The 16,820-nt window shown below is 35.4% G+C and overlaps 2 protein-coding genes across 3 annotated transcripts; one reads left to right on the top strand and one right to left on the bottom strand.

Annotated features, from left to right (window-relative positions):
* The first annotated feature begins 723 nt into the window (after nt 1-723).
* On the top strand, nt 724-8,941 carry LOC110912153 (LRR receptor-like serine/threonine-protein kinase ERL1). Its single transcript, XM_022156824.2, has 27 exons — nt 724-1,126; nt 1,687-1,825; nt 2,273-2,344; nt 2,901-2,972; nt 3,057-3,128; nt 3,227-3,298; nt 3,394-3,465; nt 3,562-3,633; nt 3,714-3,785; nt 3,866-3,934; nt 4,016-4,087; nt 4,185-4,256; nt 4,329-4,400; nt 4,502-4,573; nt 4,678-4,749; nt 4,829-4,900; nt 4,991-5,062; nt 5,149-5,220; nt 5,293-5,364; nt 5,451-5,522; nt 6,392-6,463; nt 6,558-6,629; nt 6,710-6,783; nt 7,374-7,505; nt 7,570-7,908; nt 7,980-8,350; nt 8,454-8,941. The coding sequence occupies exons 1-27, from the start codon at nt 1,042-1,044 to the stop codon at nt 8,790-8,792; spliced, it is 2,916 nt and encodes a 971-aa protein (XP_022012516.1). The 5' UTR covers nt 724-1,041; the 3' UTR covers nt 8,793-8,941.
* An 897-nt stretch (nt 8,942-9,838) lies between these two features.
* Nucleotides 9,839-15,637, bottom strand: LOC110912154 (protein TPX2). 2 transcript variants are annotated; one of them, XM_022156826.2, is made up of 9 exons: nt 15,304-15,637; nt 13,836-14,006; nt 13,040-13,208; nt 12,854-12,959; nt 12,349-12,399; nt 11,618-11,706; nt 11,360-11,525; nt 11,075-11,143; nt 9,839-10,192 (listed from the first exon to the last, which is right to left on the bottom strand). In XM_022156826.2, the coding sequence occupies exons 1-8, from the start codon at nt 15,473-15,475 to the stop codon at nt 11,093-11,095; spliced, it is 975 nt and encodes a 324-aa protein (XP_022012518.1). In that variant the 5' UTR covers nt 15,476-15,637; the 3' UTR covers nt 9,839-10,192; nt 11,075-11,092. The 2 variants fall into 2 exon arrangements, with proteins under 2 accessions (XP_022012518.1, XP_022012517.1); XM_022156825.2 differs by having other exon boundaries at nt 9,839-10,180.
* Between the last annotated feature and the right edge of the window lie 1,183 nt (nt 15,638-16,820).

The raw sequence follows: 16,820 nt of genomic DNA, 5'->3' as shown, positions 1-16,820 counted from the left end.
TGACATGACAAATATTAGGTCGTATAATGTTATAGATGGAGAAAATATTAGGTTGTATAACATTATGTAAGGGTCCGTATAACATTATAACATGTCGTATAACATTATATGACGTTTGAGTCATATAACATTGTATACGGGTCGTATAATGTTATACGACTCGTAACATGGAGACAAAAAAACATTTTCTTACATTTTTTGTGTGCAAGATTCTCCTATACAGCCCATATAACACTATACAGACCGTATAACTATAGAGGTGTAAAAATAAGACTTTAAAGGAGTGAAAACAGCCTAATTTAACTTTGTGTAAGATGGTATCTCCAAGTTTTTCACGAGACATCACTATGCATATTTCCCTTCAAGTTGAGCTCCATACTAGTTTGATTTTTTTAAATAATAATAAAACATTACAAAAAGACACATTTTTTCAAGCATGGACATTGTACGTGAATTTTCAGAAACGTCTCTACTACAAACAATTTAACAATTTTTTTTCTTCAAATTATTTAATTATATAATAAATCCCAACCTTAATTTGACTATTTTTCAAAACTATCATATAATAATAATAAATCCAATTATCTTAGACAAGAAGAAGAAACTTTGGATGGCGCGTGGTAGCGCGTGAGAGAAGGAGGACAATTGTAACCAGTTAGGGAAACGGCAGTACGGGCAGTGACGGCCGCTGCCACATTTCTTCTTTTCCCCAACACCTCATTTACTAACGTCCATTCACCGCCGTTTACCCCCCTCTCCTCCCTCCTTCTCTCTCTCTCTACAACAAACAAACTTTCTCTTTCTCTTTCTCTCTCCTCATAACAATACCGCCATTAACACCACCAGTCTATATCCTCTGTTCTCCATCACAACAGTTCACGCCAAACGCCTGTTCTCTCTAAATATCCTCACTCTCTCTCTCTCTCTCTCTCTCACACACTCACACTGTGTGTCATGGCACTCATTACTACTGCATTTTAGTTTGTTCCTACTCAAAGTTGAAACTATCATTATTATACTGGAATTGTGTCATCTTCAACGATGGAGAATGCTTCATTGTGTGCTGTCATGGCGGTTTTGGTTGTTCTGTCTCCGTATACGACGTCGTCTCCGATAACTGATGAAGGTATCGTGTTGAGAAAGTAACAGTTTTTAAGTAGAAAGAACTGTAACAACAAAGTGTGATGAAATTATTGCAATTTTTTTTTTAGTTTTGAGCTTTTTTTTTTTTTTTTATAAATTTTGTTATTGAACAGTTTTGCTCTGTTTTTTTGTTTTTGAAAATTGGAGCCTTATCGAGTTGAAATGTGTGTGGTCTAATGGCGGTTTTGGTGGTTCTGTTTCCTTATACGACGTCGTCTCCTATATTGCAATTTTTTTTAATTTTGAGTTTTTTTTTTGTAATTTTGTTATTGTACAATTTTGCTCTGTTTTTTTTTATATTTTTGAAAATTGGAGTGTTATCGAGTTGAAATGTGTGTGTGTATATATGGTGTAATGGCGGTTTTGGTTGTATTTCCGTATACGACGTCGTCTACTGCTGTAAGTGACGAAGGTATACGGTTTTACTGAAAGTATTGAGAACAGTTGTGAAGTATGAAAACGACAGAACGTGTAGATTGTCCATTTTTTTAAAAAAATTTTTGTGTTTGATTTTGAAAAATTTGAGTTGAAATGTGTGTGCAGGGAAGGCGTTAATGGCGATTAAAGCGTCGTTTAGTAATGTTGTTAACGTGTTGCTGGATTGGGATGAGGATCAGAATGATGATCTTTGTTCGTGGAGAGGGGTTATGTGTAATAATATCAGCACAACTGTGGTTGCTTTGTATGTTTCTGAAATTCTGCTCTTTATTCATGATTATTTTCCACCTAATTAGAAGCTCATATTGTTTTTTTCTTGAGTTAAATGCCATTTTAGTCCATGTGGGTTGGTCAGATTTTGTTTTTTCGCAAATAGGTCCAAAAAGGTTTCACCGTTGTCATTTTAGTCCATTTGGTTAACTTCATCCATTTTTTATGTCAACGAAAAGGGCAATTCGGGCATATAAAATGACCGAATTGTCCTTCTCGTTAACAGAAAAAATGGATGAAGTTAAAAAATGGATGAAGTTAACCAAGTGGACTAATATGGCAACAGTGAAACCTTTTTGGACCCACATGCGTAAAATGAAACCTTTAAACTAAACTGACAAAATGACCCAAATCAGATGGACTAAAATGACATTTAACTCTTTTTTTCTTTGTTTTTTTGACTATTTGTTTTTTTTTTCAGGAATCTGTCTAATCTGAACCTCGGTGGGGAAATTTCACCTTCGATTGGGGACTTGAGGAATCTGCTAACTGTGTGCGTAATATTATATTCTGGGTGTAAACGAGCTAGCCAAGCCTGGGCTCGACTAAAATGGTGTTCGGCTCGTTTAACTTAAAGTAGAGCTCGAGCTGGGTTTGTTTCGGCTATGTCTCTAGGGAGCTCCGATCAGCCTGTTCATTATTTATTGATTATTAATTATTAATTAATTAATTGTTTACGTATATTTTTAAAAGAACCACATTTATATACATACTATGTAACTATTTTTTTATACGTTTGATGTGTATATATTATTTGGTTACTTTTATTATATTTTAAGTATAATAAAAGTTATTATATAAATACATATATATTATTATATATTTTATACATCAAATAAATTTCATGCTTATACTTGATATAAGTGAAGCCTAAACTAGTTTACCATACAAGCTTATTTTTAGGTTCCGGCTCTAGCCGTTTAAGCTCGTTTCGAGCTTTAAGTGAGCCATGGCTTGGCTCGGTTGCACCGTCATACCCATATTTTCAAATCCTAACTTTGTTATACTCGGTAACAATTTTCATGGCTTGTGGTTTGAATGATGAACAGAGATTTACAGGGGAACAAGCTAACCGGACAAATCCCGGATGAAATCGGCAGCTGTGTAAACCTTGTGCTGCTGTAAGCCCTAAAAAGTTAAATCATTTCACATTCAATAACATCAACTAAACATGGATTAAACATGTGATGCTTTTCGCCTTGCAGTGACTTATCTGATAATCTGCTGTACGGAGACATACCCTTCTCCATCTCGAAGCTCAAGCGACTTGAATTATTGTGAGTTTATCCCACATAATCACAGTTATTAGTAGAGTGTTCATAAACCGCTGAAACCGAATCACAGTCTATAATAATAATAATCTCTATGGAAATAGGAATCTGAAGAACAACCAAATTACAGGCCCCATCCCTTCAACACTGACTCAAATTCCCAACCTTAAAACACTGTAAGTTGTTTCGGTCCTTTTCGGTTTCCTATAAAAAATATCCATTTCCCAATAATCCGATTATCTTTATGACATTTTGTTAATTTAATTTGTAGTGATCTGGCACAAAATCAGCTGACTGGTGAGATACCCAGATTAATATACTGGAATGAAGTATTACAATATCTGTAAGTACTAAAACACATCGAAATAAGTACTCGTTTCACTTGAATTATTTATTTTTTACGGTTTAATGCAAGTGTGATGTAACTTTATTTTTACAGCGGCTTGCGAGGCAATTCGTTAACCGGGACTCTGTCTGCTGATATGTGCCAGTTAACTGGCCTTTGGTATTTGTATGTATTTCTAACTTAAATATCTTATTTTAAGTTCTTGTCACGTCTTGTAAACGTTGTTGTTCATGATTTTTATTTAGTGATGTTCGGGGAAATAACTTGACCGGCACTATCCCAGATAGCATCGGTAACTGTACTAGCTTTGAGATATTGTAAGTCTCATTTTTGCCGATGTTGTTGATTTTTATGCATCAGTGATTCTGATGACTAAATTTGTTTGATCGATATGCAGAGATATATCTTACAATCAGATCACCGGTGAAATCCCATACAATATCGGGTTTCTTCAAGTGGCAACCTTGTAAATTTCTGCCTTTTCTGATTACTTTTTAAATTGTTGTACAAATTTGTAGCGTATCTGAATTTCTAAACTGTATTTTAGGTCCCTTCAAGGTAACAAGTTGACGGGAAAAATTCCGGAAGTCATTGGTCTTATGCAAGCTCTTGCTGTCTTGTAAGTATTTTCAACATTACCTAAGAGCAACACATTACATAATTATCTTTATTATGTGATAACGTATAAATCCTTTGACGATTTACCTACTTTATAGGGATCTAAGTGAGAACGAATTAGTCGGACCGATCCCGGCAATCTTTGGCAACTTATCATTCACAGGCAAACTGTAAGTGTTGCTTTCGGTTTTTTTCCATAGCTACTGTTTATTCTTTGTTTACACGTTTGTGCACGTTTGCAGGTATCTACATGGGAACCGACTTACGGGACCGATTCCACCCGAGCTCGGCAACATGACAAAGCTTAGTTATCTGTAAATATAAATCTACAAATCTCGGTCTTGGTATTTTCAACTCGAAGACTTTATAATTATATCTCATATGAACAAAACCGGATGTTTGTTTCTTTTTTCAGGCAGTTGAACAATAATCAGCTGACCGGTGGAATTCCTGCTGAACTCGGGAATCTGGATCAACTTTTTGAATTGTGAGTTCTCAATCCTGTATTATATATATACACACACACATACACATACCGTTACTTGATTTTGCAAATAGAAAATGGCTAATCATGGATCTATGGTGTCGCAGAAATCTTGCACTCAACAATCTTGAAGGGCCCATTCCCGAACGGCTTAGCTCTTGCACTGCGTTAAATCAACTGTGAGTCTAGTTATATGTTGTTAATGATGGCTTGGATTGATTTTAATATTTTATACTCATTCGGTCACGTTCTTTGCAGCAATGTGCATGGAAACTTGCTCAATGGTTCCATTCCTTCCGGCTTTCGCCATCTAGAAAGCTTAACTTATTTGTATGTCCTATTTCTCTATAAGTTTATGATAGTTATTGTTTTGGTAGTTATTATTATTTTGTGTTAATAAAATTGACATGTTTACTACAGGAATCTTTCATCGAATAAATTTAAGGGAAGTATACCATTTCAGCTTGGGAGGATAATCAATCTGGATACATTGTAAGTTAACGTTTAAATCGTGTCGTATTAATCCTTTTAATTTTTATATAGTGTAGTCTTGTGAAATAAAATGTTGCATTATGAAGGGATCTTTCGAGCAATCAATTCTCGGGATTAGTTCCTGCATCCATCGGTGATTTGGAGCATCTTTTGACCCTGTAAGCAATCTGTTATTTCACAATCAAAGTTTCAAGCAAACAATACTTATTTATTTTTATATTTTTTTATAGGAATTTAAGCCGTAATAACCTTGAGGGTCCAATACCTCAAGAATTTGGGAATCTAAGAAGCGTTCAAATTATGTAAGTTCCGTTAACGGACACCTTGCTTCATACTTGGACTTCCTTTGACCAAAAACATGTTCTTAGTATTGTCGTTTGTTTTCTAGTGACATGTCGTTTAACAAACTCCACAAGGGTATTCCGATCGAAATGGGCCAGTTACAAAACGTTATCCATCTGTAAGCCAACTTTCTTCTTACTAGAATATGTACACCACCATTAGGGCTGCAAACGAACCGAACGAATACGAACAGGACCTTGTTCGTATTCGTTTTTTAAGGGAGGAAATATATGTTTTCATGAACGCTTGCCGAACGAGTTTTTCTGTGTTCGTGTAACGAAATGAAAGTGTTCGTTAATTATAGGTCACGAATGCAAACGGGCGTATATGAACAAGAACGAACACAAACTAATTAGGGATGAGCAAATCGTTCCCGGTACCGGTACCGAATTTCCCGAACCGGGTACTTTTTCGGTACCGATTCGGTACCGACTTAGCATTTTCGGTACCGGTATTTACCGCTTTTACCCTCAAATACCGGTACCGTACCGAACCGGGTATAATCGGTACCGGTACCCACTTTTGGGGATTTTCGGTACCGGTACCGGTTCGGTACTGGACGGTCTAGCTCGTCCCTAAAACTAATGCTCTTTAACACAAATAAAAACAAATGAAGAGTAACAAGCGTTCATGAACAGAATATATAATACACTGATACTTGTTAAATATTTTATTTGTCGGAATTTTGAAGTATTTAAATATAATATAATAAATAAAAACACTAGTGAGCTATCGAACACAAATGGACATACACGAACACGTGTTACTGAATGTTCACAAACATAAATGAGCAAACGAAATTTCTTGTTCGTTCATTTATTAAACAAACGAATCGTTCATTTATTAAACGAACGAACACAAATGAACATCCCGCCGAACTGTTCGTTGAACGTTCGGTTCATTTGCGACCCTAACCACCAAATAACTTCACACACCACAAGGTGTAATGGTTTATCTTTGTTACTGGGCTTATGATATTATTTGCAGAATCTTGAACGACAACGATCTCACCGGGGGGATACCGAACCAACTATCCAACTGTTTCAGTCTAGTAAGCCTGTAAGTTTTTGTCCCGTTAAATCCATAACTTTTTGTTGATTATTCATTTATTCTATACCTTGATTAATCGGTGACATCATCTCACATGTATCAGAAATGTTTCTTACAACAACCTTTCCGGGGTGGTACCCGATAGTAAAACATTTTCTCGCTTTCCACCGGATAGGTAATATTCTCTACTTTTTTCATCTGTTTTTAATACATTCGGTTTTCCTGATAATGTACGTTATGAATGCTCCGATCCAGCTTTCTTGGAAATCCGTTGTTATGCGGAAACTGGTCAGGTTCCATATGCGACCCGTATTCACCAAAACAAAGAGGTATCCATTTCAATCTTAATTTAATCATAAGTTATATTACATGACATAGCCAAGGGTCATGATATTGTTGGCCACAAGGAATTAACTCCTTTTACCCTTAACTTTGAAAATATACATGTTTAGTCCCTCTACTTTAACTTTGTTAAGATACATGTTTAGTCCCTCCACTTTAAGAAAGTTCTTTTCCCCATTAGTTAACTTTGCAAATATACATGTTTAGTCTCTCTACTTTAACTTTGCCAATATACATCTTTAGTCCCTCTACTTTTATTCCTTTTAGTATTTTGTCTTATTGTGTTTTTTCTCGTTAACGTGACAAACCAAACTGGCTCTAACCAAACGAATGTTGCTATGGTATTGGTATTATCAGAAGCGACACACACACACATATATATGTAGTATTTCGTCTTTTAGTGTTTTTTAGATACGTATGTTGGCGTTCCGATGTTCTTTTTTTCCGTGGTTTTACGTTATCTCTTTCGGTTGCTATATACTGATAATCAAACGTACGCGCGTTGCGCGGGGTAAAATTACTAGTTAACCTTAATTAGAACGTGAATTAAAGCTGTAATTTTGTTTTGGTGCTGCAGTTATATTTTCAAGAACCGCAATTGTTTGCATGACACTAGGCTTTGTGGTCCTTGTTGTGATGGTGGCATTAACGATTTTACGAACAAGCAAGCCGAGACAATATATGAAAGAACCAAGCAAGGGTTCGCAAGGTTTGTCATTTTCTTGACACGTTTAACTATATTTTTTTTACATTTCTAACTAGTTTTCATGTAGGACCTCCGAAACTTGTGGTTCTACACATGGATATGGCGATTCACACCTACGATGATATCTTAAGAATCACCGAGAATTTCAACGAAAAATACATAATTGGATATGGATCTTCGAGCACTGTTTACAAATGTGTGTTAAAGAATTCCCGACCCATTGCGATTAAGCGTCTTTACACCCAATACCAGCACAACTTTCAAGAGTTCGAGACCGAGCTTGAAACCGTTGGAAGCATTCGGCACCGTAACCTCGTGAGTTTGCATGGTTATTCACTTTCACCCACTGGAAACCTTCTCTTTTATGACTACATGCCAAATGGTTCTCTATGGGATCTTCTTCATGGTTAGTAAAATTTTGTACTTTTGCTTTAACTAAATGTGTTTGGCTCGCTAATGGTGATTCGTGTTTGACAGGACCGTCAAAGAAGGTGAAACTTGATTGGGAATCGCGTCACAAGATCGCGATCGGGGCTGCACAAGGACTAGCGTATCTTCACCATGATTGCAACCCGAGAATCATCCACAGAGATGTGAAGTCGTCGAATATATTGCTAGACGAGAACTTTGAAGCTCATCTCTCGGATTTCGGCATTGCGAAATCTCTACCGACGACCAAAACGTACGCGTCAACTTATGTTCTTGGGACCATTGGCTACATTGACCCGGAATACGCCAGGACCTCTCGACTTACTGAAAAATCGGATGTCTATAGTTTCGGTATCGTTCTGTTGGAGCTCTTAACGGGGAAAAAAGCTGTCGATAACGAGTCCAACTTGCATCAACTGGTACCGATAAATATCTCTCGTCCCTTTTCTTATTGCCGTCGCTTCATGCTGACTCATCATTTTTAGTCATCTATAAAACAATTCATTTGTATGTATGTTTCAGATATTGTCAAAGGCGGATGATAATACGATAATGGAAGCAGTTGATCCGGAAGTTTCCGTTACATGCATGGATCTATCTCATGTTCGAAAGACGTTTCAACTCGCGTTGTTATGCACGAGGCGTCACCCTTCTGAGAGACCTACGATGCATGAAGTTGCGGGTATTCTGCAGTCGTTACTCCCAGCTGCTAAAAAGCCGAGTTCGGTTGGCGAGAAAAAGACAGGATATACAGAGCTTCATTCTAAGCAGCAGCAGCGGCAGCACGAGGATGATGAGAATTCGTCTGATGCTCAGTGGTTCTTCAGGTTCCGTGAACTTGTATCCAATAATACATTTTAGAATATAGTTATATATTATGGGAACTTGTTTTGGAACATGTCTAAAATTATGCGTCTTTTGGGTAAAAAACTTGGATAGTATCAGATTTAGGAATTAATGTTTGGCAACTTAATATTAATGTAGTTGTGGACTTTTTTTTTGCATGGCTATTATTATTGTCTATTTAACCTGTGATATCAACTGCTCTATACAGGGGATAATTGTTTTTACAATTGGGTTTTAGGTTTTTAAAATGTGCTTGTTTAGGTACTTTATGGTATGCTGAACTGCAAATTGTTCGTTTGACTTGGGTATAGGGGTGAAAGACAGATTGAACTGGGGATGAGCGTGGTACCCGTACCGGAAATACCGTACAAAAAGGTACGGTACCGGTTCGGTAGCGGTATTTGAAGGTAAAATTTGGTACTTTACGGTACCTTTACCTAAAGTACTGATACCGAAGATGCCAAAAAGTGGGTACCGAACCGGTACGGTACCGGTACCCAATACCAAATGCTCATCCATATATTGAACCGTTTAGTGAAGTCGACTTTTGTCTTAATCGAAAACAAAACCGAACCTCTAAAAGCCACAACCGATGTTTTTAATTAAATTTACGGATTTGTGAATGTAGCCCAAAACTTTTGGGTTTAGATGTGTAATAATCAATTAATCAACAAAAAGAAAACTAGGCCCAAGGTTTCAGGTCCAAATTCATTTTTTTGTTCATTTTCTTCGGCCCAAAAAGCATAACATGAAACCGAACCCAAAACCTAATGGTTAGCAGAAACCCGAAAACCGAATTGGCGGTTTTAAGTTCCAAGTACAAAACAGACTCAAATCGACCAAGGCCCCTACTAACTTGGTCCAATCAACGATAGTTGGAGGTGGTATGTTAAATGTAATAATTTCATCAAGCGCGCACACACCCAAACATGCTCAAAAAATATAACAATTTGTGCCAAGCCACTTTTAATCTCGAGATCGTCATTGTGTGTTTGTCGCTCAATAAAAGCTAGAATCAAACAAAACTCGGTGAAAACTCGACTCATTTGCATCCCTAAAACTTCGAAAATCGTATGATATGTCTTTTTATCACAATCCAACACCAACTTATAAAACACAAACTGTTCATTACACAAAAGATCTTGATGTATAAGAGCATCTACTATGTTTTGTTTATCAAAAGGTTTATTCGTCGTGTGTTTTGGGATCATACCGCCTTTGGTTTGGTACCTAGGCTTTCTTATACATGACAATGAACTAATGTTAAAGATTCCGCCGCAAGTGTTTTTTATCCATACTTAGAAGTCGAAATACAAAACAACTTGTGCACATTGCATGTTTATCTTCATCCCGAATAATCTTCAAACAACCTTCATTGTAAACGTCGACCGCTATTCATGCTCCTGCAGCAGTAACTAATAGTGAAAACAACTTAAAATCATTTAAACTAAAATCTTAACATTGTGTTAAAAAGGGCTTATTGCATTAGAAAGATAACCACCTTTTAAATCTAATTTATACTTAAAAACTAGTACACCAAAAAAAAAAAAAAAAAAAACAAGATCTTTATGTAAGGTAATCTTTGACCTTGTCAGCAGGAAAAAAGAATCACAGTCAAAAAGTAGCCAAAAAACAGCTAATTTACAGCAATACACAATTTAAAAACAGCTCAAAACATCATTATATAAATCAAAAACAGTACTAAAAAAGCTTAAAGAATAGTCTAAAATAATTTTTTTGTGTATAGATTTGCAATTCTAATAAAATACAAACACTTAAATAAATGATATATGTAGCCTAAAGTAATTAGGATTTAGGGGTGTCAATCGTGTCGGGTTGGCGAGTTGAAATGTGCAACCCAAACCAAACCCGATCCTGCGATCCATATTATTATTCGTGTCAACCCAAACACGGCCCGTTTAACCTGTTTTTTAAATGAGCCATGCATGTTGATGAGTTATAAGCAGGTTATCGATAACGTGTTTTGTTAGTACGAGTTTGACAAGTAAATAATACGGTATATGTCAAAACTAACATTATTATTACTAAACATGTAAAATAGAAAACGAAAAAAAAATATATAAAAAAATCTAGATACTTAAACGGTTAACCGGTCAACCTGTTTTTATACGGGTCATCCCGAACCCGTCCTGTTTTTAATACCGGTCAACCTGAAACAACCCTGTTTTTTTAAACGGGGCATGTTAGTCGACCCAAACCTATTTTTTTCCGTGTCGGGTTCAGGTTGGGTTTGGCGTCGTGTCAAGAATTGAATATATAGAGGCTTGAAAATTTACATTGTACAAGCTTGTACTTTATTTGATGGTCTGCATTTGTCTTTCTTTCCAGTATTTCCAGAGCTTTGTCTGCAATACATAATTAACTCAAAGAAATCAGTTATAACAAAAGTAGATTACTTATGTAATTATCATAGGCTAACTATAAAAAGCTGCTAACACTTTTAGCTACTTTTAATAGTTGACCCGTTTGGGATAGATGACAATCCAAATCGACCCATTCATAAGTAAACAGGTCGAAATATCCACCGCTACTTCCAACTCTTTTACGTCTCGAAAACTTACTTGAAACTCATTTGACTGACTCATGCTCTTCGTACGATGGGGCAACTTAAGAGCATCGAGAGTCTGTCGCAGTAAATTGCAATCACCGACTTTTCTATTCAATGGCCGTGCTCTAACAGCATGAATCGCTTTCGGTTGTAGAACTGAGTTATACTTATCCTGTAACCTAAAGTTTAACAAAAAAGTAGTTAAATATTGCCATTTTATACAACTGCATGCAATATAAGTAGCAAACATGCTGAAAATTTTTACACATACCTTTGAGCTCTCTCTTGTGTTACCAATGCAGGTGTTTTGGGAATAGTAGTTTTAACACTAAAATTTGAGCTACCTTCCAATTTTGCAGCCTGTGAACAAAAAAAAAGGTTTATTTCTTTAAATACATTAATACATGCATGACTTTTGTCATTTGTTTTCTTATGCCAAAAATATGGAAAATTGGATTTAAATAATCGCAACTTTCTCAATTTGGCCGATAATAATCCCAACTCAGTTATTTGCTGATAATAATCCAAACTGGTCCACTTTTGGCCGATAATAGTCTGCGTTAAAAATAGCTTAATGGAGTCAAGTTTTTTTCCGAATTACAAACCGATGTTTTTGGGCTTTTGATTAGAACGAGGATACGAGTTGATTGATGTAAAATTTACCTCGAAATACGGCCCGAAACGACGAAAACGGTGCTTCAATTCGGGTGTTTAAACTTCCAATTAACAAAAATCAAGCCGTTTTGAGCACTATTTCGAGGTAAGTTTTGCATAAATCGACTTGTATCCTCGTTCTGATCAAAATCTCTAAAATATCGGTTTGTAATTCGGAAAAAAACTTAACTCCATTAAGCTATTTTTAACGGGGGACTATTATTGGTCAAAAGTGGACCAGTTCGGATTATTATCGGCAAATAACTGAGTTGGGATTATTATCGGCCAAGTTGAGAAGTTGGGATTATTTAAATCCAATTTGCCCAAAAATAAAAGATAAATGCTTACCTTCTTAGCAACCTTGTGCGAAAATGTAGGCCGGTGCTTTAATTGTGCAGCCTATTTACAAAACATAAACATCAGTGTCTACATTGAAGAGTTGATCCAACAGTTTGCAGACACTTATTTGGACAAACTTGATGAAGGCAAGCGAAACTTAAAACGGGCATAAATTTTGTTTGACTGGAGTTACAAGGCAAATAAACGAAAACACATCGTGTCTTATCGTGTTTAACAGGTCTCTGACGACGCGAATAACACAAGTATTAAACATGAATACAACACGTTTAACTACTTTATATCTCATGTCTATAACATAGCCTCCTAATTTATTTATTTAAAAAAAGGTAAAAAATCACGTAGTGTACTTTTTAGTAAACAGGTCTCGTGTCTTATACAAGTGACCTATTGCCAACATTCATCCGTTTGATTGTAAAGACGTTTGTATTTAGTTATTTATTTTTTATTTATTTGTGCTTCTGTCAAAGCAAAGCTGTGGGTGACTTGAACACACCTTACGCAAATAACCGAATTCTAGCTTCTGTCTTTTGGTGGTTTGGTTTTGGCATCGGATAGGAGACCGTAACTTCTCACCTGCACTAACGAACGGCTTCTGCAGCCTAAAAGTTGATAAGTAGAAAACAAAATAGATGAAGAGAAACAGAAATAATAACAATAAATCTCGTTTAATAAGTAGCACCTTCCACAACCGCCACCCGAATGTATGTCATTACTCTCTTTATTTTGCTTCGCCAAATGACTAGCAGTAGGTTTCATGAACGATGAACCGCTTAGTTTAGGTAAGTTGACTGCAGACTTTGATTTAGCTTTCATTTTATTCTGTGGAATATGACTATGATGCTTCACACCTGCATCAGTTGATCAAAGACAAATACAGAAATAATCAAACTTGACTAAAACAAATGTATCTTTAATCATTGAAGTGCCTAAACCATGTAAACTCAATATTGACTCTTAATTATTTAAGAAAATCACGAGAAAATTAACAAAATAGCCTTGACTTTTTAAAACTACCGATCAACCAGAGCGTAACAAGTGTCTTTTGGTGGAACAGATCCATGTAGAGCGCAGTAGATCCATACTGTTGCGCCAGAGGCCCCATGAATTAATTTTTATTTTCAAATTAAACGTGGTGCGGGAGATTCAAAAATGGCGTATGAGATTTCACTTTGGCGCACAGATTTATAATCGAGGGTGTAATTCGTCAGTGATTGTGACACATGTCCTCGTGTGATTGTTGGAAATTACTTGAAACTAAAAATCGTCAAACAACTATTTTTTGTAATTTCAAAAAGTCAAGTTTATTTTGTTAATATTCTCGGTGAAAATTAATTATTTTCATGATTTTCCTTAATTTTTTTTCTGTAGGCACACACTATGTCATGTGACACAGGTATAACTTTTTATGTGTTGTTAAAGTATCCGACAGTCATGTGACGCCAGTAAAAACAATATTGGGTCCGCCACTACCATACCTTTGACTTTGTCTTTGACTTCTCTTGTGGCAGCTTTATGATCAATGTCACAATCTGAATTGCTGGATGTACTAGTTTTTTTATTAGCTTCTTTATTTGTGGATGTGGTATTGTGAGGTTTCATACGAATTTTTTTGGCTGCCTTCATCAACTTATACTTCACAAGAAAAGCTGAGATAAAATTAAATTGGCAGGTTAGAGCAACTTTATTAAGCTTGCAAAAATAAATAAAGAGGTTCAATACATATGAAATGCCATAACTATATATATATATTTTTTTTTGTTTGTGGTGTCAATCGTAACGGGTTGAATTATTGAACCTCAAGACGACCCGTACAATTATTCATGTCAAACACATCAACCATAAGTTGACATATTTCAGTTCATGTAACCTGAACAAGACCTTGTTAACTCATTCATCTAAACAAGTTAAACGGCTTGACAGTTGCAATCAAGTTGTGAATGTGTTAAAACAGATAGGGGAGTTGTTTTTAAGCTTGATCTCGCCTAAGCTCAAGCCAAGTTGAACCCGAGATCAAGCTTGAGCCAAGCTGATCCGAGCCCACCCAAACTCAGCTCAGCTCTTGAGTAGTTTTTTAAGCTTGATCTCAACTCGTTGATAGCACGATTATAATTATTTTATAAAACATCTATAGTTATAACTTTTATATATTTAACATAACATATATTATTTAATTATATTACCATAATTTATATAAAACAATTCTTACTATACATCTAATAAATATTATATAAACAATTAGCTCGTTTAGGTTCGCAAGCCAACTCGATCTCTGTAAGTGAAACTCGGGTCTTGGCTCGTTAATTAACCAAGCTTATTTTTAGATTTTAAGCGGGATTTGATTTTAGCTTTTATCACGTCAATCTCGAGTAACTCACAAGCCACCTGACATATTTACAACTAGGGATGGATGTTTTTTCCCAAATACCCGTACCCATACTCGTATGTACCTGTACCCGTACCGATTTTAGATACTCCATACATGTATTGGTACCCAGTTTTATTAATTTTGATATTCGGTACTCTCGGTATTGGTACCGGTAAAAAAAGATACCGGTACCGAATTTTATATAGAACTTTAAAAGTTCTTTTTATATTATGTTTTATTTCATATTATGGTATTTTGGTACTCGTATTGATTTTACATATTTGGTGCCCGTATCGTATTGGTACTTGTACCAGTTTTACCTAGTTGGTACTTGTACAATATTGGTATTCATGCCGACTTTCCCTATATAGTACGCGTAGTCGTACGAGTGCTCAAAAACTAAAATAAAAACAAAGTGGTACCGTACCGAAATACCCGTACCCGTACCATACCAATATATTCAGTACGGTATTTGGTACCTAATTTTGTTTAAATTCGGTACCGGTATTTTTGGTTGGTATTGTACCAATCCCATCCCTATATACAACCCCAGAAAACACGTCAACCGAACTGCTTACGTGAAGGTGGATATTCATGAGCGGATCGGAACCAGTTTTCAGCATCTTCAGCCTCCGATTCGGTCTCATCTTTAGAAAAATCATAAAATTGAGGAGCATCAAACTCGTATTCGGAATCAATATCTGATTCCGAATACGAGGCGGCGTCACCTTCAACATAATCCTCCGTCATCGTTTACCGGAAATAAACGGTAGCGGACGGCGGAGGAAGACTGCAGAATATGCCGGTTCGAGAGGTGTCTCCGATTGATTTTTGAAACCACCGAATGTGATATTAGAAAGAGGGGGATATTATTAGAGAATATGAATTCTTGAAATGGAACCTCGAAATATTAGCGACGGTAGAAATCTGTTGTTTATTGTAGCGACCAGAATTCAATCTCCCATATGTGGGGCCAAAATTTAAATATGTTTTTGAAAGACTTATTTACTTGATTTAGATTTTGGATTGTTAACTTGAAATTGTTTTAGAGTTAATTACAATATGTTTATTATGGTTTGGGACGTTTTGCAATTTGAATGTTCCCAATATTGTTCATTGGAGTGAGCAGAAAAGTGAAATCACTGAACGGAAACTGAAATTACTCTGGAAAAACCGAACCGAAACAAAAACCGATGATTTGGTTTTCGGATAACCATTTTCAATAACTGAAAAAACCGAACCGAACCAATAAGTTACAATAGTAGGCCTAGTCCATATATTTTTTTATGTTTAAGTTTAAGTTGTTTAAGTATTATTATTAATTTTATTCTTGAATGTTAAGTATTTATAATAAAAATACTAACATGTTTATTTATAATTGAAATGATTTATTTATTGCATGAAACAAATAAAAAAATTAATATAAAAATTAAATAATCTTCAAAGTATTATTAAAGAAAATGTCTTAATAAAAAGGGTTATTGGATTTTAATAATCCTAAGTTTTACTAGTTGGCCGATAATAATCTCAACTTTAAAAATTCTCTCCAATAATCCCAACTTGTAAAAATTTGGCCGCCATTGATCATTTTTCTAACATAGGTGCACTTAAATCAATTAAGGAGTTTCTAGGTGTAATTGAATCTATTGAGGAGACCAAATTCTTATATGTTTCAAAAGGATCAATGGCGGCCAAACTTTTATAAGTTGGGATTATTGAAGAGAATTTTTAAAGTTGGGATTATTATCGGCCAACTGCTGAAACTTAGGATTATTAATATCCAATAACCCTAATAAAAACTTTGAAGAAACATAAAAATAGTTATAAAGTTAGGTTTATGTGAACAATATTAATTAAAAAAGTTAAATATAATATTTTACATGTAAAAATTCTTAAATTTTAAATTGTACTTTTTATATTTTGAATCTTACATAATTTTGTTCCGAAAACCAAAATAACAAAATAATTGAACCGGTATAAAAACCGAAAAAATCACAATTGAAAACCGACGTTTCAGTTTCGGTTTTGCCAAAAAACCGAACCGAACCGTACACACCTCTAATTGTCCATATGTTACAATTTGCCTCCTTGGCGT

Source organism: Helianthus annuus, chromosome 15, assembly GCF_002127325.2.
Source record: "Helianthus annuus cultivar XRQ/B chromosome 15, HanXRQr2.0-SUNRISE, whole genome shotgun sequence".
NCBI lineage: Eukaryota > Viridiplantae > Streptophyta > Magnoliopsida > Asterales > Asteraceae > Helianthus > Helianthus annuus.
Note: the sequence above shows the minus strand (reverse complement) of the source record. Positions and strands in the feature narration are given on the sequence as shown.

Bases quoted from the DNA above. Each gene is read 5' to 3' on its own strand.
- LOC110912153 (XM_022156824.2), top strand. From the start codon at position 1,042: ATGGAGAATGCTTCATTGTGTGCTGTCATGGCGGTTTTGGTTGTTCTG. The intron at 3,129-3,226 runs GTGAGTTTATCC...CTATGGAAATAG, and splicing joins CTCAAGCGACTTGAATTATT to GAATCTGAAGAACAACCAAA. The intron at 7,506-7,569 runs GTTTGTCATTTT...GTTTTCATGTAG, and splicing joins ACCAAGCAAGGGTTCGCAAG to GACCTCCGAAACTTGTGGTT.
- LOC110912154 (XM_022156826.2), bottom strand. From the start codon at position 15,475: ATGACGGAGGATTATGTTGAAGGTGACGCCGCCTCGTATTCGGAATCA. The intron at 12,400-12,853 runs GTGTGTTCAAGT...TTTTGTAAATAG, and splicing joins AATTCGGTTATTTGCGTAAG to GCTGCACAATTAAAGCACCG. The intron at 11,707-12,348 runs GTAAGCATTTAT...TTTTGTTCACAG, and splicing joins CGCACAAGGTTGCTAAGAAG to GCTGCAAAATTGGAAGGTAG.